At 47.3% G+C, this 21,693-nt stretch overlaps 1 protein-coding gene across 3 annotated transcripts in view; it reads right to left on the reverse strand.

The window, feature by feature from the left end:
• Positions 1-43: 43 nt before the first annotated feature.
• LOC121595197 (centaurin-gamma-1A) overlaps positions 44-21,693 on the reverse strand; it is a 152,317-nt gene continuing 130,667 nt past the window's right edge. For 2 of the 3 annotated variants that reach the window (XM_041918948.1, XM_041918949.1), the window contains exons 2-9: positions 15,779-16,011; positions 7,734-7,875; positions 7,472-7,606; positions 4,344-5,660; positions 3,635-3,874; positions 3,425-3,542; positions 2,973-3,330; positions 44-2,889 (exon numbers count right to left, since the gene is read on the reverse strand). In XM_041918948.1, the coding sequence (XP_041774882.1) occupies positions 2,626-2,889; positions 2,973-3,330; positions 3,425-3,542; positions 3,635-3,874; positions 4,344-5,660; positions 7,472-7,606; positions 7,734-7,875; positions 15,779-16,011 (2,807 nt within the window). In that variant the 3' untranslated portion in view covers positions 44-2,625. Of the gene's footprint in view, positions 2,890-2,972; positions 3,331-3,424; positions 3,543-3,634; positions 3,875-4,343; positions 5,661-5,937; positions 6,902-7,471; positions 7,607-7,733; positions 7,876-15,778; positions 16,012-21,693 lie in introns of those variants that run through there. The other variant, XM_041918947.1, reaches the window with a different exon arrangement.

Genomic DNA, 21,693 nt, shown 5'->3' on the forward strand with positions numbered 1-21,693 from the left:
AAATCAGTTAGTACTAAAAAAAACACCCGTTCCGAATTAATGCTTCATCGTATCATTTCGTATATTGTATTCTTGGTTTTGTTTTACTGCGCACCACACCTCATTTTATCATTTCTTCATTTCTTTTCCCTTTCCCCACTCGTGTCGCCAAAAATTGCGAATTAGTCGTAAAAAGAGAGAGAGAGAGAGAGAGGGAGAGAGCGATTCAGCGAAAGTTGTTAAATTTTCTAATGTTTTTTGTTCCAGTCCAATCGGTTTTCGCTTCTAAATTTGCCAATTTCACAAAAAAACGGACGCGGGCGAAAAGGGGTTGTGAAATGTTTTTCGTTTGTTAAGCTATTATTATACTCTATCGCTCTAATTCTCTTCTTCTAGTGTTAGTGTGTGTGTGTGTGTGTGTGTGGGGGGCTTTTCCTGTCAATGTTGTTTCCTTTTTGGAGTGTTTATTGTTTGAAGTACTAAAGAGAAGTGAATAACGAGTTTTTTTTTGTAATGCTTAGCGGACTTTTTCTTCTTTATCTGTTTGCTCTGTTTTGTAACCTATAATAGAGTTGTTTTTAACATTTGTTCTCATCTCTTGTTCTACTCTATACTTGACTCTTCTAAGAGGGTGTTTTACCACTTTTCTATGCAATGCTACTCTCTGTTTCTCTTTTGTTTTCGCTTTTGTATTTCACAATCTGTACTAAACGTTTTTCGTTATGTTAAAGGGTGCGTAAATTCTCTGCAATATAATCTATAGGAGTCGTCTATTACTATCAACTTGTATGTGTGAGTGTGTGTGTGTGGTTCGATACTTTAACGAGCATTCGTTTTGTCGCAAGAGAGGGGGGGCAATTCTGTTAATTCTTTTTTTTTTCATAAGTGACAATACATTTCTCCCTCATCTTCTCTAATGCGCTTCTTGCCGTATATCATCAATTATCTGGTTGCTGAGGTCTACCGTTACTATTTTAAGGATTCTTTTTTGTTTTGCAAACACATTCTAATACCTTCTTCTTCTGCTCTTTCTCCTATAATTGTGGTTCGTAGTGCATCGTAGCAGTGGCGTGTTGGGGGGAAAGAGGGATTCGCTTCTCTATATGCTGTGTGCTGTAATGCTGCTATGCTGTTTTGTTGTGTATTTATGTATACATTTATATTACGCCTAGCGTTTCTCTCTGTTTTGCCATAATGCGCCGGCACAATTCGTTAACATACTGTGTTTTTTTGTGTGTGAGTGCAATAATTCATTCTATATATTTATGTTACGCCGCACTAAACGGAACAGAAAAAGAGCAATTCAATATAAAAAAAACCATTCCGCATTCGGAAATTCTTGTTAAAAAGAGAATCAAAAGTTGCAAACCAAGCAAGGACAGATGTGTGTGAAATGTCCTTTTTGAAATTGTCAAATAAAGGTACAAACTAGTCGACAAAACCCGGATCAAAACTAGGAACTGAATAAATTCATTAAAACAAGCGTACGCGCACTCTCTCTTTCTCTCTCATCATCTCTCTCTCTAACTGTGAATAAATATTGCGTACGATAAAAGATCATCCCGACGATCGGCTACTGCGGCGGATCATATGCAACAAAACACTAATTTTAATAACGAAAAAGAAAAATAAAGACCAAACAAAAATTAAATGGTTCCAGTCCAATGTGAGTTTTTGTTTAGAGGTACGCGTCTTGTGGGGCGGCTACACCGCACACTACCACTGTGATTAAACTAAGAAAGCAACCTAAAGAGAAGGATGATATAATTCATATCGAAACAGAACAGAACAGAACAGAATAAACAACATCTAAAATGTTATATTACGTACACAGAGGAAGGGAGCGAGGCGCGCGTTTGGAACGGTGCAAGCACACGAACAACACGAAAACAGCGCGCGACTAACAAACTAACAAAACACTAAAAAAAAGTGCTAAAGTGTTTCTTCTTCTCAGCTAAGCTCTTAGCACATGTACATATACATACTACAAGGGGAATATGGGTTCGTGCGCCATTTTAAACACTAAAGGAAAAGCGAGCTCTTTTCCTCCACCTGCTTCTGCTGCTCTCTACCATAAGAGATACCTTCCCCTCTTCTTCTAAATATAACGCAAACCTTCTTAACCACATTTATACACATAAAAAGGGGGGGATTTGGGGGGACAGTTTTTTCTTCTTCTCTTGCTCGTATTTGTGTTGCCTTTGGCCAAACGAACGACAATTGTGGACAAATTATTTACAAAATCTGTACCTGTTTCGGGGTTCCAGAAACAGAATGCTTAAACACAGAGATACTAACACCCACCAAAATTCAACTTCCCATTCGATCACAATGCCATCAAGGGTTCTCTCTCGCTCGCTGTCTCTCTTTCGCCAAATACGTCTTGCAGCGGCGTTCGTTACCGCGAAGTAAACAGAACGCGCACAACCACCATCTCTTTAAAGGCTAAAGAACTTAACATATGAATCTGTGTTAGAGAGAAAGTGTCCCTCTAATTGCGCCTCTCTCTCTCTCTCTACATAGTCGGGGACAAAACTTGCGTGTCTTGAGAGATTGCGTTCTCGAAATTTGTCTATATATCATCAAGGTGCTAATACTACTACTACTACTACTACTACTGCGCTTCCATACAAACACAGCGGCCGCTTAGATGACGCTCGAGGAAAACTTCTCGAACGTGGCCTGATCGATCGTTTCCCTTCGGCGCGGTAGCGTACCGCTGGCGGAGAACGGTGCCGGATCGGTACAGCCCAGGCTGGTCAGCAGCTCCACCAGGGCCGTGGTCGTCTCCACATTCACGTGGTGGGGCGAATTGTTTGCCTGCTTGGCCGCCGCCAGCGAGTTGGCCGCTTTGGCAAAGGTTAGACAGGATCGGCCTTCGCTGTCGACGTGCTTCAGGTTGGCATGGTGCTGCAGAGTAAGCAAGAAACGAAAAGAAAAATGTTAAATATGCTTTCTTCTTATTTATTAAAGCAAGTAAAGTGCCTGCTTACCCAAATCAAGAGCTGCGTGATGGCCAAATTCCCGATCGCACACGCCAACAGTAGCGGCGTGCGCAGATCCCGGTTGCTGGCGGTCGAGTTGATGTGCTCGTTCGACGCATTGGCGAGCAGGATGATGATCGACTTCATGTCGGAGCGCACCACCGCCTCGCACAGCTGCTGGCCGATCGGAGGCGACGGGTTGAAGTGGGGCAGAAACTCTTTGCCCTCGTACTTGCTGCGGATCCACGCTTCCTTCTCCTCGCGCGAGCTGGCGGGCGTTGGTTTTACCCGGCCGCGCGTATTCGCCTCCCAGACCGAGTTCGCTAGGCTGTTGCCGATCGCCAGCATTACGCTCAGATGGCCCGGACTGAAGTAGGGGGATGAAATAGAGATAAATAAAATGAATTAGTACATGAACGAGTGATTAAAATAAATGGTTAAACCAACGGTTGAATACTTACGGCCACTCATCCAGCCCGAGCGATCGCACCTTGCTGATGTGCGAACCAAGATTTCGGTGCACGCCGGAGCACTCGATGCACATCAGCACGCCCAGATTCAAGCTGGCCCATTCGGGATCTACAAAAAAAAAAAAAGATTACCAATTAGAAGACATTCCTTTTTTTCAACACAAGTGGGCCATGCAAAAAGAAAAAAAAAACAATGCTTACTTGGTGAGTCACAGTCCACGCAGTAACCGTTGCCAGGGACCCGGCTTCGGATCGACTGCATCGACGCAATGTCGCTCGGGTTCAGTGGTTTCGACTTGGACGACTCGATGCCCTGCAAGCTCTTGAAGATTTCCTGCTCTATCACCGACACCCACTCGTCCCGCTCCTCCGAGTTGGACGCCTCGAAGTGCCACTGCTTGTTGTCCAGCGACACGATGTAGAACTCGAACCCGTCGGAATCTGTGTTGTTTTTTAAAGAAAGACAGGAAAAGAGTTAGTCATGTTTGAACTTGTTTCGTTTCGCTTGCGCAGTGTGCAAAATGTCAGCGTCACATACTCAATTGTGATAATCAGAGGTGATACTCAAAACAATTGGTAAGACCAATACATGCTTCATGACATTTTTGCGACCACCGCTTGGTCAGTCACTATGTCATGACTATTTTTTACTGTGATTGGTTCTGTAAAATGTCACTGGCATTGTCATGAGAAATTGTGGCTGAAACAAAATCATGTCAGCGCCATGAACTCGGTTGTGATGATCAGAGGTGAGACTCAAACAGACCATCACATGCTAGGTGACATTGTCATGGGATAGTCTTGGGAGATATGTGATGCTTGCGAGTGCAACCATGATATAAAATGAGCATGTTTTCTCGTGATGCTCATGACATTTTGCAGCACTGCGATCTTGCGTTCCGACACTCACCATCGTACTCGCTGTTCTTCCCCACGCCGCTGCTCTTCATGCGCCGGTGCCGCTTCTTCACGTTCGGCGTTTGCGCATCGATCTTGCTGCCGGCCGCCGCACTGCTGCTGTCCCCGAGGAAGCTCTGCGAGTTGCTGCTGCTGATCACGATGCCCTCGTCGCCGCTCGTCTGCGAGTTCGATTTGACCGGTTCGCGCAGCGTGTCGAACGCGGTCAGCAGCACCTTCTCCGTGCACTTGCGATCCTTCGCTAGGGACAGCCCCCCGATGCCCTCGGTCAGCCCGTTCGAGCCGCCGTTCGTGCCGTTGGTGGACGATGACGCTTGCTGGGCTGCTGCAGCGGCCGCCGCCGTCAGCGCACTGTTCGTGATGATGGACTTGGTGCCGCGCGGCTTCTGGCCCGGCACCTTCACCGTGACGTACTGCAGCGACACCTCCTTCCCGTGCACGTCCTCCATGTAGTCGTGCAGCGAGGGATGGTACGTGAGCCGCCCATCGTCGCACAGCGTGACGTACTTTTTCTTCCACTCCTTGTTGAGCGATTTGCTGCTGCGCTTGTACAGGTAGCCCTGCTTGATCGGGATGGCACGGCCCGACCCGAGCTCACCGTTTTTGATCTTCTCCTGCTGCTGCTGCTCCTTCTTGGAGGAGGACGGGATGAACAGGTTCGATCTTCGGCGGCTCTTGCGCGATGTGGTCGGTGTGGAGGTTGGCGTCGGGAGTTCCTTCCCGTCCTTGCCGTCCTTGCCGCTGCCGCCACTGCTGCTGTCCTTGCCGGACATGGCGGTAAGCGATGCACCACCGTGCGGTTGGAGCAGCGAAGAATCGGTGACCGTTGGTGGCGGCAGCCCGCTCGACACCGGGTGCGTTGGGGGGATGAACTTGGAGATGTTGTTGTTCTCGTTCGTTAGCGCGAGCAGCGTCTGCTGGGAGGTGCCGTGCGAGATCGTACCCCACTTCTGGGCGTTTCCCCCCGCCGAGGACGTGTGGTGGTGGTGGTGCTGTTCAGCCCCGATCAGCTCCTGGCTGATCTTGATCGGAATGTGATGGCTCGAGGCGGACAGGACGTGGTGCCGATGGGGCAGCGTCATAGTGCCGCCGGTTTGGTGGTTCTGCTGCTGCTGCTGCTGGTGGCTGGGCGACGCGTTGCTGCTGCTGTGTGTGACGGCCGAACCGGCGTACCCGTTCGTCGGGCTCGGAACGGACGGGTGAAAGCTGGCCACACCGAGCCGCGTGCCTTGCGGGGTGGTGGGGCGCGAGTTCGTTGGCGTGATCGTCGAACCCGTCGACAGCCGCTGCTGGACGATCTTCTGGCAGGCTGTTTTGCGGTACGATGATAATAATGATGGCCAGAGGTGCAGATGGAAATTAACCGAAAAAGGAAAAGAGAAGATAAAAAAGGAGGGAAATTATTATTACATACACACTGTACGACACATGCATAACGACGAGAGGGGCATTTGCGCACAGGCAGATGGTTTGATTCTTTGCCGCGAAACACACACACACACGCGCGCTCTTTCTTATGCTCTGCTTTCTTTCGGAGGGGGACGTGAAGGTTAGAGGGTAACTCGTAACTCGAGGACAATAATTACAGTATCTCCTGTAGAAAGGCATGCTGCTGGTGGTGTTGGTGGCTGCAGTTTGCGGTTTCGGTGCTAAAGGAGTAACACCACCATCAGCAGCGTGGTCGTCGTCGTCGCCTACTGTTCCTCCACCGCTGGAACCGTTCCTGGAGGCGGATGCTGTGCCGGACGCTTTTTCGAACATCAAAGCCGACTTTGAATCGCAAAATACACGGCTGTAGGCTCTTCGGCTTCTACCGACACTACAAAAAAAAATCACGTTTTTCACAAAGTGCACAACGGAACTATCAATAGCTAACAGGCAAGCAAGTAGCGCTGGTTTTGGTTGTGATGACACTTGGAAGGCGCTTGGAAGGCTTTCTGGCCCTGGCGGAGGTTTGTCCGTGTGCCCGATGCTGCTGCTGAGAATCGACAGCCGAAAAGGAAAATCCGACCAAATGGACCTCCGAAATCGAAACGGGAAGATGAGGAGAGAGAGATGATACACAATGTGCACGCGACACACACACACACACCGAGACACGTTGCTGGACCGGTCTCCGTGGCCGAACGGGATAGAAAAGCGGCAGGCAAGAAAGTGAAGCATAAAGCATAACACGCGGAGTAGTTCTCGGGGAAGGGAAGCATACAGCATACGCACACTGCCCGTCCGGGGGTTTACAAGCAGCAGCATAGACGCACGAGGCGGAGGGAAAAAGGGAGCAAAAGAGCACGAAAGGGAAAAAACACACATGCAAACAGGCGCACACGTACACACACGCACACCGAAACCGCTTCTAGCTGTGTGTGGTTGCTTTTTGGCTTACGGACGCGGACGGACGGACTATAGCGAGCTGAGCCCAACGCGTTTGGGCTTTTGTTTTGGTTTATGCTTTTTTCTCTCCTTCTTCTGCTGGTCGTGTTGCGTTCCCTCTTTCGTTCCCTCCTCTGCTTGCGACTCGAACGGGGTATAGATCGTTTTGCCCTTTCTTTACACACTCTCGCACACACACACACACAAACTCGTCTTACCCCCAAAAAAAGCTCGCTCCGTTTCGTTCTGTCGCTCGCTGAGGGGTTGGCGGCCGCTTTTTTTACGGGCTTCTTTCGGGATTCTTTTTTGCGTTAACTGTACGCTGCTGCTGCTTGCCCTTCTGTTGTTGATACGGAACGAATTGCGTGCTGGCTTTGTTGGGTTGTGTTTCGGTGTGTGCGTGACGGCGGCGATAGCGTACAGTGTCGGCAGTGTCGGTACCGGCCACTAGGTGGCGCACTGTGCGATTGCGTGTGTTATCCTTGCCACTTTGACAGGTCCTTGTCGCGCGCGTGTGTGTTTGTTGCGAGGGGTAGGACAGTTTAATTAGGATGTTTTTCTTATTGCAATTGAGATATTTCACAAATAAGGGATTTTTATTTGAAAACTAAGCAGCAAATTGGATAAAAACGAATCGACTCGTCGGTAATCTTTCGTGTGTGATTTTAAAATATCCTTCCACCAAAAATACCCCTCCCAATGGATCGGGGGTTTGTGTCTTCGCTATCCTGCCCTTCCCTTTACACTTACCGTCCTGAAATACTCGTTCCACGTTCAGTCCGTAGGTGGCGCAGGTTTCGTAATAGGTGCAGCGTTTCAAATCTTGCGCCAGCTTCCGAGCCCGCGCATCGTCGATGACTCGCGGTGCTCGTTCACAAATACCGTCTGAAAAAGGGTTGAAAAAAAAAAGACAGGTAGGAAAATTTAGCAAACTGTCCCGAAATAGCAATGTCCCCTGTGGCTCCTAAACGAAAATCCCGCAAACAATTCCTCATTTGACGCGCGCTCGTACCTTGTGTTCCGACGAGAATGAACGGTATTTCGGCCGTATTGCGATGGTGCGCTATTCGGTTGTAGTAGGTGTAGATCGCATTGAAGCTCGACTCGTTGTCCAAGCTGAAGACGAAAATGACGGCATCAACCCAGGCGGCAAACTGCAATTTGGAGAAAGAAGAACAAAAAAAATCGTTAGTTAATACAAAACGCATAAAACTGAGCCGCGCTAATGATATTCCAACACACAGCAACACACCCAAGCGCGTACCAAACCAATCACAGAAAGCGGTTTTTGTGCAAATTTTTGCTGCAACCCATCAACAATAGAAATTGCCCAAAAGGGAACACCCAAAAGTACCGCATAAGGCAGAGGCAGTGAGCAGACCAGAAAGAAACCAGCAATGTCTTGCAATTGATTTGTCACGGTGAACCAATAAATCAAAACCAAACTACAAAAACCCAAACCACGGTGCCGAGAGTGTGTTTGAGCGGGTTTCTTCCTCCTTGTGTGGGGACCAGGACGGAGCGAGCGGGTTTTTGTTGATATGTTGCGTGTTTAAATAACGCTTCCGCTTTTTGAGCATTTTTGTGCGAAAAAACCGGAAAACGAACGAAACTGGGTGTTGTTTTGCAAAAAAAAAAAAATCTCAAAAAAGTGGGAAAAGCAAAACCGTCATGTCTATTCTTGAAAGTAAGAAAGAGATTTTTTTGGGTTTTTCTAAAAAAAGCGCGCACACACACAGTAGGATATTTCCTTTTCGTCTGCCTGCAAAACAGAAAAATTGCAGAAAAGGGAAGAAATGTACCGGAAATTCGGAAGAATCTGTGCGCTGCGTGGCGCGCAGAAGTCCATTAAAGTTTGTTTTGTCGAAAAATTAACTCATTAGTGCCAGGAGCCAGAAGGGGACAGAGGACACATGCATTGTGGTGAAAAGTGTGCAAAATAATCGAAGGGACGCTGAACACGCACAGAACATAAGAAACGCCTTAAACTCCCTTTGGAAGGTGCAGCAGCAGCAGGAGCAGGATTTCGTTGCGGTGTGGTTTCAAGGTTCGCTTTGATTGATAAAGGCGAGATTTACGGGCATTTAGAACGAATTTTATAAACTAGACGATCTCCGAGAGAAAAAGGGAGTCAATTTTTCGTCTTTCTTTTTCGAGTCATTTTTCACAAAATATTTGACGAGGTTTCTTTCATTTTCGCGGTTTCTTCTCTTTCCATTCGTCAAATAAAAATGGACCCTTTTTGTTGACATTTGCACACCGAAGGAGGCTTTTCGTTTGGCAAGCAATCTGACTTCCATTCCTGCGCAAAAGTACAACGGCCTGGCGAGATTTAAGGTTGCAAAACTAAAACAAAAGACGTTTGGGGTTTATTTTTCTTCTCTGTGTCAAAGAGTTTTCCCCACGCACTGTGCAACCAGAGCAAACCGTCTGGCACAGCATGCGGCTGGTGCGGCCCAGTTGCGTTAGTTCATCTCTGCTGGCTAGCGCTGTGTGTAACTGAAATCTGTACATACTGTACAGACAAACAACAGGCAGGCAGACAGGGCTCCGGTTGCACAAAAACTGTCCACCGCTCAGTCAGAGGTCACCGAAAGTATGCTGAAGTGAGATGAGTTTAAATCATCCGGCGAAGAAACAGAGAGTCGCATTGAGAGTTGAAGAGTCACTTTCTCTCCCCTAGTTGGTGGAAAACATGCGGGAGAAGTGAAGCAGTGTGTGTGCGTTTTTTTTTTGCAAAACAACAATGAAAAACTATCCCTCACTGATAATAATGATGTCATAGTACGTAGCAGCAGAAAAAAAACCTCAACTGTTTTCATCCGGAAAAATGTAATGAAAGTTACGATTTATTGTCCTGTCCATTTACGGGACTAATTTCAGATTGCAGATAGCAACAAAACAAGAAGAGAAAAAAACCCTAAACAGTACCGAAATTATCTCTTAAGCGCACGTGCCTTGTGCGCTGCGTATCGGTGTTACGCCACGCCGAAGCGCACTGCCGCCTAATAGAGCTGTCATCGAGCTGCGCGCACGGTAAAACACACCACGTGCCACACACACTGGCTACGCGTTGCTAGCTAACGGGGCAACACAATAGAGGAAAAACCAGCGCGTAACCACGTTGCTTAGCACCACCGGAGAGAGGTAGAATTAGATGATGGAAACTAAAAAAAAAAGAATGTAATCGACATCAGTGCCGAATGGTGCCCACCTTAATGGCCTACACAGTGATTTAATTTATGGCGGGCCGCGGGATTTGGTAGGACACACAACCAACGACAACGCCCCTGCCCCCTACCGAACGGGAGTGAATTGCGCAAAGATAGCGCGCAATGCACTGCTACTGCTGCTGCTGGTACACTGCCGAGAAGGGATGATGGTCGGTAATGGGCGCACAAAAACAGTGCGTCCAGTGCTGTTTTGCTGTCTCTATTTCGTAACAATAAAGGGCTTTTTTCTACCTTGCAACAGTAAGTGTGCGTGTGATTTCATGAGGGTTTACAGGTCATTTTTGGGTGCAAAAACTCATTTCTGTAAAATTACTCATTTTTGCAAAATTACCGTCACTTTACGCTTACAGCAGCTCTATCATCATGGTTCTTGACATTCGCGCGGTACTGCTTTCACTTCACTACCAGCAAAAGTCTCCAAGCCGTGTTCTAGCTTGCACTGACAGAAATAGAACTGCAACACACTTCCTGCTGATGCTAAAACGGTACACACAATAGACACGTTGTCATACGGGATGCGGGTTTGCTAAGGCCACAAACGTCCCGAAACGCACTTCTAATGCACAAACAGCGTGCTGCAGACGAGCGGCGAAAAGCGTTAGAACCTGCTCCCGCATTCAATAACCACAATAACCACAACCGAGCGAGAGAGGAGTCAAGTCCGAATGCGTCCAATTCGCACACTGAGCGCGGTAGGATTTTTGCACCAAGCGCGAACCATGCCCGTGGAGGCACTAGGCAATGAACTTGATTTGTAAGCCATGGCCTGTCCTCCTACCATTCCATAGGGCCCTCGTCACCGTCTAAGTTACATGTTCCTTATGCTTCGCACCCACCCCAACCAGTTTCCTTGCGCTTCAAGAAACCCCATAGGCATAATTTCAGGCAGCCAGGCAGGCGAGGCTGACGTGTACACGGCGAAGAAGTTCAAGAGGTCGCCTGCACACGTCAGGCTGTTTAGAAGAGTGCGCGCAGGCGCACAATCGCGCACTGCTCCGTGCACCACCACGGCCAACGACGACGTACATGGGTCCAAAATTCAATAGCAACAACGCGCCGTCGGTTGTTGTTGTGCCGTACGCCGCAAGAGGAGACATCGCAAGAGGTAGAATTTGCGTCGCCGACGGCGACACTACTTCCTGCTGTCGGCTGTCGGTAACCATACGGTACCGGTGCTGGAGAACAGTGCGACGTTGGGGTGTGTATTGCGCTTGGCCTACCTTTCAGGGGGGAGCACAACACCGGGCAAACTCCTTGCACAACTCGGTCGCTTGTTAATCACGCAAACCGACGCAAGTGGAGTGGAGACATTTGGGGGACTTTGGGTGTATGTTTTCGTTCCAATCTTGAGACGTCTGTAAGGGATGGAGTAGGATGGTAGGAGGGTAGAAGGCGTCTCTTGAGGCACATATTTTGCAACGCTGCTTTTTTCTGCGGCGACCGGGAGGTTCATTGAAATGGAAAGCGATTTAGACGACGAATGTCGCCCTCGTCCCCAAGGGTGTAAGGGCGTCCTTATTTTTGCAATCTCCGCATAGCCAACTTTCTTCCACAGTGCACACGTATACAAACACATTCGCAGATCGGCTACAGATGCCACAGACACCTGCAAGTTATGCAAACATCGCAGCGGCACCACGCGCGCTCTCAACAATCTCGGCCATGAATGTGCAGCGCCAGGAAAAGAAAGCACCCTGTTCACGTGTGTGTGCGTGTGTGTGTGTGTTTGTGTCTTGCTGCATCCTGCGGGCATTCGGCGGCATACATAATAAAGCTTCAGCTGCCTGCTTACGCTCTGCAATTACCATTTTTTATTCCAACATCCAAGCCGCCATGGAAAGGTTGATGAAAGCCAAGAAAAGGATGGGTGTGTGCCGTGTTCCTTCCTTTTTGCATTCGCAAAAATCTTTCCACCGCCGTGCGCAAACGATGGCGGCGCTTCATCCTTTTGCCGCTTTACAGTCACACATATACACACTGATTTCGCCACAGGGCGAAATAATTTGCCCAACAACACACATTGCATTTGGGCATCCTTCTGGCGACGCTTTTTCTGCAAACCGAAGAGGGCTGTGATGATGCTCACATACACATTCACAAAGGATGCTCTCGCCCGGGGTGGCCGCTTTCGGGTGGAAATGTGAACCGAGACTGCATTCAGGACATGAAACCACTGCCCGCTTTGAACAGTGTACGCATGCATGTGTATGTGCACTTAAGTTCATCAATTGTTTGATTTAATTTTCAGCTAAACTTTACGCTCTCGGGGGATGTAAAAAAAACGGCAAAAACACACGCAAATCATGCATGCTGGTGTGGTACCTTGGCCACATAATTAAAGGGGTGTTGATGATGATGGCAATGGAAGGGGAGGCCCGGCCGGCGGGTGGTAGTACTGCCGCGCGGCATAGAGTGTCACTGCTTTGTGGCGACAAGCAAGCAAGCAAGCCATGCTGTTTTTTCCCGTCCGAGAAACCACTTTCAATGCTGTCGTTGGCGGCATTTGCAGTGGCGCTTTGCCGTGTTTTGTCACCCCAGCAGCAGAAATAAAAAGGGTTTTTAGCTGGTTTTAAAGGGCGCATTATGGAAGGTGTCTCCGGCCTAATTTCTCTTGTCACATTGGCGGGAAAACAATAGCGCTTGAAGTTCGAACAATGCGAAGTAGGTACGACGAGGTTTGGTGAGTTTAGACAGGAGATAGCGAGGACAATGCAGAAGAATGTGTATGTTTAAGTAATTTTAACGATATTTGTTAATACACGTTTAACAAACAAAAAGCACAGAGCTATTCAATTTAAATAAATAACGGAACGGAGCTGCTTTTGTGCGCTAAGTAGACCCGAGGACCCAATGCTAGTGTAAACTAGATCCCTTGCTAATGGAGCGATAAATAATAGTAACGACTTGTCCTGCTTCTGACTACAAACTAGCGTTAGCGATTCGTCGATACCATTTCGATTCGAGGTGCAACGATAATATTTACATTACAATGACTTTTACAGCTGATACGCGAAGGAAACGTACGCCCCGGGACGCTCTTTATTCGCGCTGCCAGAACCGAGACGGGCATGCATACAAAATCGACGATTTATATAGCTCGATACGTTTGATCTTCCACCCCTAGCACCTAAATCGATCACTAGACAACCCTCCTGTGTTTTTTTTTACTGGTTGAACCGCTTACACAACCTTTCGGGTATCGGCCCTTGATGAAGAGTCAATAGCGTACGGTGTGTGTGTGTGTGTCCGTCCACCCAAAGAATCAATAAATCGTAACGTTGATACGAAAACAACCCATTAGCGGATTCATCGTACAACGCGTGTACGTACGCTTTTATCGCGCTCTCTCTCTATTCTCTCTTTGCTCCGCAAAAATTGCAAATTAGATTAACTGTAAAGGGTTTGCAGAAACCATCCTCCTCCCCCTTTCCAGCAACGGGGATTAGAATGTAGCCGCCGTATACATTATCTTCTAACTCAATGCGAGATCGATGCGTCCAAGCAAATCAATCGATCGCGGGAAAACTGGGCTGATCCCTGGGCAGCAAAATCGAATCCGCGCTATCAATCGGCGCACACAAATTAGCAATTCAAATGAAGGTGCAGCAGCAACACCCTTTTCAGTTGGAGGGAGACCTTCGCTACGATCCGGGAGAAAGTCATTAAACTGCAATCAATCGCTTTACGCCTCGATAAACGCCCAAGTGTAGCGCGAGCGCGCTGACGATTTGGCATCTAATTGATTAGTAGCGAAGAGCTGCTGGGCTGGTGGGGTAGGCACAAACCGTTAATCGGCCGTTCGGATCCGATTCCCGGATCGGCATGCAGGCAGCCTACCGCACCCTACCCGGTGGTTAGCTGACCGGCATTGTTTGAGGTGCAGAGTCTGTGCCAAAGTAAGGGAGAAGAAAGACAAGAGAGAGAGAGAGAAAGAGGAAAAAGGCTCTACACACTCTGCAAGACCAATTATTCACGCACGCTACTACGCTTATGCTGTTGCAGAAGCCGGCGGGAGGTATGCAAATTTTTGCAGCAACCTACCAGACACAAAAGCGCACAGCAATCGGTGATGCATCGATTAATTGTGAATAGGCGCTGTTGCCTCTGCCGGTTCACGATCTCCCTAACGGACGGTTGGGTTATTATTGTATTGTTGTTGGGCTGCCCGGGATCTTCCCGGGAGTGGTTGAGAATGAAAATATTTGCAACAATTAGGTTGCAATAATGCTTTCCACTACCTTCCTCTGCTGTTGTATCCTTCGCTGCAGAAGGGGAGGATAGAAAAAAAAATGCACCCGATTTTACTGATAACTCATCACGCGGGGTGAGTTTTTTTTTGCGGGAAAAGGAAGGAAGAATAGACTAAACGGCAAGTCATGCTAGACCTGTGCAGCGACCTTTGATTGTTCTGCCTTTCGAATGACTTTTAATTGTTGCCGACATAATGCAGAAATTGCAATCAAAATCAATGCAAAATTACCCCCTTGGGAGAGCTATTATAGGGAGACAACAACTAAAAAAAAACGCGTTTCGGAGCAGCTGCAGCAAAAGTGAACTCGTTACTCTATCCAAAAAAGAATAGGAAATGATGAGACATTCAATTCGTTCAATTTTCTAATGGTATTCCATTTCCAAGGTCCTCCAAAGGCTCATCTTGGAGTGACGAGGTGACATTGCTACCCTACGACGACGATCGCTATCCATATTTTTGAAAGCTCCAATCCCATCCAACTCCAAACAAGGCCCGCTCTCTATCGGATGATCTTGGCGCCACCGCACTAAAATATACACACGGAACCTCCAGCGCTGCTGTGTCTACTGGCCAGAGAGGGGTTGACGTGTAAACAGCTTCCCCTGAAGACAGGTGTAGGAAACAACAAAACCACCACCCTTGAAAATATCCAAACCCACATCGAACGTACATGGAGCCAGCCGCCATTCGCTCGCTTTGTGGAGGTGTCTGTCGATGAACGTTCGAGTGAGGGGGGCCATAGCATGCCACCCGCAGAGAGCCGGTTTATGTCACTGCGCATAAGATTTTTTTCTGTTCTGTTTTGCTCCAACGATTCGCTTACGCAATTGCAACACACGTCGCTGGAAGCATAATTCCTGGCGAAGTTCAGGTTTTCCAATTCCAAGATGATATTTATCTTTCTTTTCCTGCTTAGATACTAAAGGTATCTGCGTGTTTATATAGCTATCCGGAAGTTTCAACACAAGAAATGGGATGTCAGCAACAAATTAAAAGAGTGAAAAATGAAGTTGGTACGAACTATGTCTTCGATTTCCTGGATTTCTGATGTTGAAATCACTGCAAATATTTTCAATAACTGCAATAAAACACATTCATAACTAGAGATAATGATAATAACCCTTCTGACTGCAATAAAAAAAACGCCGCACAACTGACTCAGACACTGCACCACCTTGACAGCGGTGTTTTGCAACACAAGCGGCAGCAGACGGCTGTCACTTTATCAGGAAAGTTAATTATCAAACATCCGTCCGTATCCATTAACCTGTTTCCCTGGCTGGCCTTGGGGAGCGTTCACACACCCATTCTGGGTGCAGTTAGGTCGTCCGAGGTCAAAGGATACTAATTGGAGCACCAAAGCACGTCCGCTAAGCGTCCCCAGGCTGTCTTTGGTCGCTGCGAGGCCCCATAAACGAAGGCTATCGTCCCTCGTCGCTTGCTCCATCATAATGGAGGGATCCACCCAGTCTGGTCGACATATATATATTTTATTACCACTGTCAACCCAACCCAGTAGCCCACGTGTTTGCATGGCATTTTAGCAGCCACCAGACCCGGTGTGTCACTCACCTGAATCTCCGGTGGGCCACCTTCGTCCCGTATCAGCAGCAGGTAGCTTTGATTGTCGATCTGAATTTCCTTCTTGAACCGGCCGCCCTCGGGCGATTCCTCCTGCATGTACGTGCCGGTCAGATAGCGGTGGACCAGGGCCGACTTGCCCGAGCTCAGGCTGCCCACAATGCCGAGCCGGATGTCCGGCACGGATCGGGAGATGGTCCATTCTTGGCTGTTAACGAACGAATCTGCGAAAGAGAAGAGAAACGAAGACGCATATAAGTAAAAGCTGCAATATATTCACATTCGATCATTCACAATGGCCCCTCGCTGTCATATTTGTTCAAAAATTTGCACATGTCTGTCCAGGGGAAGAAAAAAAAACGGAACCCGCTTTTGGTTTTGTGTTCCCCAGTGTGGAAGTGTTAATGAAACTTTTGGTTGGCAAGAGCCAGAAATAAAAGAAGCCCTGAACACCAACAAAAAAGGGAGCAAACGGCAACTAATCCCATTTCTGACAGCGGGGATTTGCATCTGATTGGCGCCGGGTGGCTGGGGAATTTCGCAAAGCACATTATATAAAAGGGGAACACTCGGAAGGAACTGACCTTCCGAACCTTCGGTGCCAGGAGACCCGCGCGCCGAGTTTCATTAACACTTCCTTTTCAAGTGTCAATCTTGAGCGTCGCCGCTTCGCCGAGTACGGCCAAAGTTTGCTTTAAGGATAATAGAGCTATTTTTCGGCCCGACCCGGGGGAGCGACTCGTCCAGCTGATTCCGGCAAGAGCGCGCAAGCCAGTTTGCTTTTTTTCGAGATCGTTTAAATTAAGAATTCCTTTTCGTGTTTCCCGAAAAAAGAAAACAGGGAACGAGCACGAGGAGAATGAAAACGGAATTAGATCTCATCAAAATGTCATTTCGGGTGACATTCCGGCAAACTTGACGGTTGCCGGAAGAAACCAGCAAAGCAGACGGCCAGCATCTCCGTCCATCCATCCATCCATTCATCCGTCAGCACCCGTGTAGCAGATTGTTTTCTTTTGGGGGTATTATTTTTATTCAAATCTGCTTGTAGTTAATCAACGAAGGATTACGTTTTGATATGCATGTGAGAAGAGATTTTTTTGCGCTCATCACCAGCACGTTTTTGACAGCGGAATGTCGCCGAAAACTTTGGTAACTGGGCAGCACACCCTTAGGACACACTCGCCACCATCCTTTCGAAGGAAAATCTTGTTCTCTTGTTGAAATGACTGATTCGGTCTGGTTTCTCGCTCCGTGAAGATTTTGTTTTGTGCAAGCAAGTTAACAAAAGCAACACAACAACACAAACAGTACACGTGTACCTTTCAAGGGCACAATTTGATGGATTGGTCATAGCGAAGAGTATTTGGTTCTTTATGTCTGAATTCAGATGATTTTTTATCGTTCCATCATCGTCAGGATATCGATTTTACTTGAGCGCAATCGATAGTTCACTTCATTAAAAAAAGAAAATGTTACCACGAAAAAGATAAATAAAAGCAATACTCTCGATAGTGACACAACCGTCCATCTGTCATATTTCCCAAAAAAAAAAAACTTTTCTTCTTCTTCAACCTGAATACGCAAACATGACTCCTTTGGAACATAGAAGGAACATAAGACTACTTTTATCCTTCTTTTCCCTACCAAAGAAATAAAAAAGGTGTTGATTGATTGCAAAAAGATTAGCCACTGGTGCTGGTGATGTCCGTGAGGGAGACAAACACACGGCACAGGATCTGGGCTTGTACTGAGGCTTGTACCGAACTGGTTGTGCTGTTCTTGGGCAGACGAGACACAGAGCGTTTGATTGATGTTATCCCGACCGAATTCGGGCGGGTCTCTCGCCCCTGTACCGAATTTGACACACCACGAAAAGCATGGAAATAAAATTGCCTCACTTATATATGCATAAGAAAAAGGGAGCATCAGGGAGCGAACCTTCTGCTCTCTAAAAAGTCTCAATAATTCTGTACGGGGAAAGGAATGGAATCGACACCAACGGAACTCGACACATACAGAGTTCCAAAACCGTGCGCTACAAACATCAACACATCAGTAATGTCGGTGATCTGTGATGACACCTCGGCTGCAGCCGAATTCCACGAACACATTGTGCACATTTGCATCTTGATTGATTACAGAGCAAGCACGCGGCGTTCGCCCTTTGCCGACGATTTCTGGGGTCCTCTGGTTGCCAGAAGACAGGCAGAGAGACGCCGCCGCCAACCGTTCCCGAGGGGGAGGGGTATAAGATTGCGCAAGATTGATTGCATGTAAATTAACACCATTTAGGCAGCGCCGTGACGACTCCCTTGGGAGTGGAAGAAAGGGTTTACACCGGTGGAACGGGCTCGGCCCACTCGGTGCGGCGTGAGAAATCTGTCTACCGCTGCTACGCTTCCGCCCGAATCCCCGACATCGCTGGACCGGACGGCAAATTGTCATTATCCGGTTGGGATAGGCATCACACAACTGTGCCTCCTGTCTTTTCGGTGGTGTCCCGAACTGGGTTTGGGCCACCGTGTGTGCGTCCGGACAAATTAGCTGACGCATTTAATCTTCAAATTAATCACCCGAACCTGGGGCGCTCGTATCGGAATGTGAGTGCGTTTTTTTATAATTCGGCGTACAGTTTTAAACGTGGACGTGGTTTGTTTACAAAACCTTTAACTATGGGGGCAATTCTCCTGGTTCGGGGCTTGCTGAAGGTGAACCCGTAAACTTTGTCATTTTATAACCCGAAATCATCGGTTTGTTTTTCTATCTGTCTCTCGTCAGATGATATTGCACTCCAAAAAAGCGACGTGTTTCGATAAAATAAATATAGTGTTGAGTTGTTTTTTCTGTCTCTCTTTTAAATTTCAGCTTATTTATATGGCACACCCCACACCAATTTGCCGATGTGGGTGCATTAAAAGCTTTTTTCTCATTTTTCCTATCACGTGTCTCGATCACTCGCCGCACTGTGGATGTGGTGTGTTAAATGTACGTGTGAACACGTAATTTATTTGGCACCGTTTTTCTTCATTTACCATATTTTCCAATATCCGTTGATGGAAATTGTGTGTGTGTGTTCGGTTCGGGCATTATGTGGAGATGAAATCTCACGTGAGCTGAGACTGAAATGTGGGTAACCTTATTCGTAACACAAAAAGGGTTGCATAAATATATAATGGAATTCATTCATGAACGCGTTATGTTACATTTTGTTTACTTTTACGTTGCTCTATTTTTGCGAAAAGTATTCCAACCTCGATTAGCATTCAATTTGGTTGATGAAGGCCACGCTATCGATGAGTATTCCAAACATTTTAGTGAAGAATGCATAAACTGTTTGCCATGCACAAACGTCGAAATCGACAATAACCCCCCTGTACAGATGGCTTTTGCATTCCGAGCACAAAATGTGACGGTTTAATCTTATTTACATATGCGTTGGAGAGATGTTTTATTTCCATTTTATTTGTTTTTGTTAGCTTGTTTTACTTTTTGTTGCTACACCCTAACACAGCAGTTTGTTTTGAGCGCTTCACTTCCTGCATTGCATTGCTAAAACGATGTTCAGCTCCGTGTGCTAACTTGGCGCACAATACACAAGAGCATGTTAATGACCAAAGCCAGAGCCGTAGCTAATCAACCGCGCGATGATTTCACTCTCGACGACCCGATTTTGTTACGACCGCCACTGAGCCAAGTGGCAACAAATTGGAAGTCAAAACGGCCGCTGACATCACATTATGCTACCGAACTGAAACATAGAAGCAATCACGCAGTAACAACAAAAAACCCACAAAATAGTGCACAAGGAAGGAGAAAATTATGTGTCGAGAAAGAATTATGATATAATGGGCCTGGCGAGACACTTTATGGTTCAAGGCAAGGCACAGCTGAGCGAGCAAATGCTGGCTAGTGCAAGAGCATCGGAAAGGAGGGAAAAACTATCATCTTTTGCTCCAACACCAGAGTACCAGCAGTAGCTGCGAGGGTTTGCGGGATGTGCTGCGTTCCAAATTGCTTCATCTGCACGTCCGTGGTACACCATTATGCTCTGTCGCGCTTGTTGGAGGAACATTATGGTCATAAATAAGCGCGTCCAACGATGCAAACAAATCATTTACACCTCCCAGGTTCGGTGCGACAGAGGCGACACGCGGCCAGAGTTAGCACTACATGACACAGCGCGCCGTTTAAGTTGTCGTCACATCTTGGCTGTTGCCACGGGGCTGCTAACTTCTTCCTTCACACGGTGATGTTATCATTAGTCATCTAGACGGTGGAGTCAGTTTGCAAGTGGTAAATGAACTGCAAACCTACTAAGCAAGTGTGATGTAGTGGACGACCCCACGAAGCCGACGACAACTGCACCGAAAGTATGTCCGCATTTTCCAAATGAAGATGTCGTCGTGTTCCGTTTTTTTTGCAGCAGTACCAAACGACCCCCTTCGTCTTGGCACACTGCATCGTGACATAATGCATGCGTGAAAGTAACTGTGACACAGCAGCATTCAATTAGAATTGCCCCAAGGAAGCGTTTGTGTGTGTTGGAATGTTAGCATCTGCGTTAGGTCCGAATATCGACAACCTAGCAACTGTGACAAAGCACGAGACGCTAGTTCCGTCAGAACGATCAACTCGCTGCGGAATGCGTGCTTGGAACGGTTTCGAGCACAGGAATGGATGACTTCGGCAATGCCAGTCGTAAAGCTAAATGAGCTTGGAGACCCCGTGGAGCTATTTCCCGCGTGCCGTTTGCGTGCAGTCGTCTCGACAGAGCGGTGTGTGTGTGTGAAATTAGTTCGCCAGAGTTCGAGAGCCACAGTGGTCCAAAAATATCGCTGACTAACAACACGAAATGCACCACAGTATGCCAACCAATGATTCGAATTTGTTTCAAGTGTCTCCTTCCATTATTGAGTTGGTGGTTTGTTGATGAATTTTGAACATCGACAGGGTATGGCTCCCACGATCGAAAAAGACACCCCAAAACCCAAGCCAATTGTGTACGCGCCAATGATTCTAGCCCTCTCTTGGCAATGGGACATCATCGCGTAATGTCTTTCCCTTAGAGCGCAAGGGATCCCTCAAAGTTGGTGTTACATTATCGCTATGCTTGTCATCACCATAAAAACATTTCCCCTTTTTTTTCTTGGAATGGTCGTTAGCGTAAGTGATGCGCCAAACTGAAACAAGGGAATATTTTATACAAAATACCGAGCAGGGATGTATCTTTTTTTGAAGAGGGTAAACACGTTTCGCTTAAATGCTTCCGCGTCGTAGGAGGACGGAGAATACGCTTATACACACCTGACCCCGACGCGTATTGCTTGCCCTATATAGTTTGCAAGAGAGACTGGAATTTGGGGTACGGTTCCTGATGTTCATACTGTCCCACAAAGCGCTTATCGAATGATTAAACCTGATGGTTCCCGGCGGTACACTTTGACCTTAAAAATTCCTTCAAACCACATCCGGAATAGGCAATCGATGTGGGCATTCGACCGGAAAGCACGTAAAATGCGGACAGGTGTGTAAAAGGAAGCGCCACCCGAGGAACATCCGTAGGAGCTAATTGAAAATAATGAACCAGAACGTAATGTTCTACTCTTTCCCGAATTCCGGAATTTTCGGTGCTTTTCGGACATCACGAGTTTCTAAGCGAAATATCTTCCTTTCCCTGGGATTCCGACTTCTTCAAGCTTCTGAGTTTATTGTGATCTCTATTGGCCAATAGAATTGGAGCAGAAAAAAACTGGCAGAAACAGTATCATTTATATCGTCTTCTTCCAAGCCCTGAGGCACTGGATCACGGCTGAGTGACCATTCACCGGTTAGGAAGAACACAGAAGAAATAGCCAAAAAACGGCGGAAATGGACTTCCCGCTGATTATGCACCATCTCCATCG

The sequence above is a fragment of the Anopheles merus genome, chromosome 3R, assembly GCF_017562075.2.
Source record: "Anopheles merus strain MAF chromosome 3R, AmerM5.1, whole genome shotgun sequence".
NCBI classification, from domain to species: domain Eukaryota; kingdom Metazoa; phylum Arthropoda; class Insecta; order Diptera; family Culicidae; genus Anopheles; species Anopheles merus.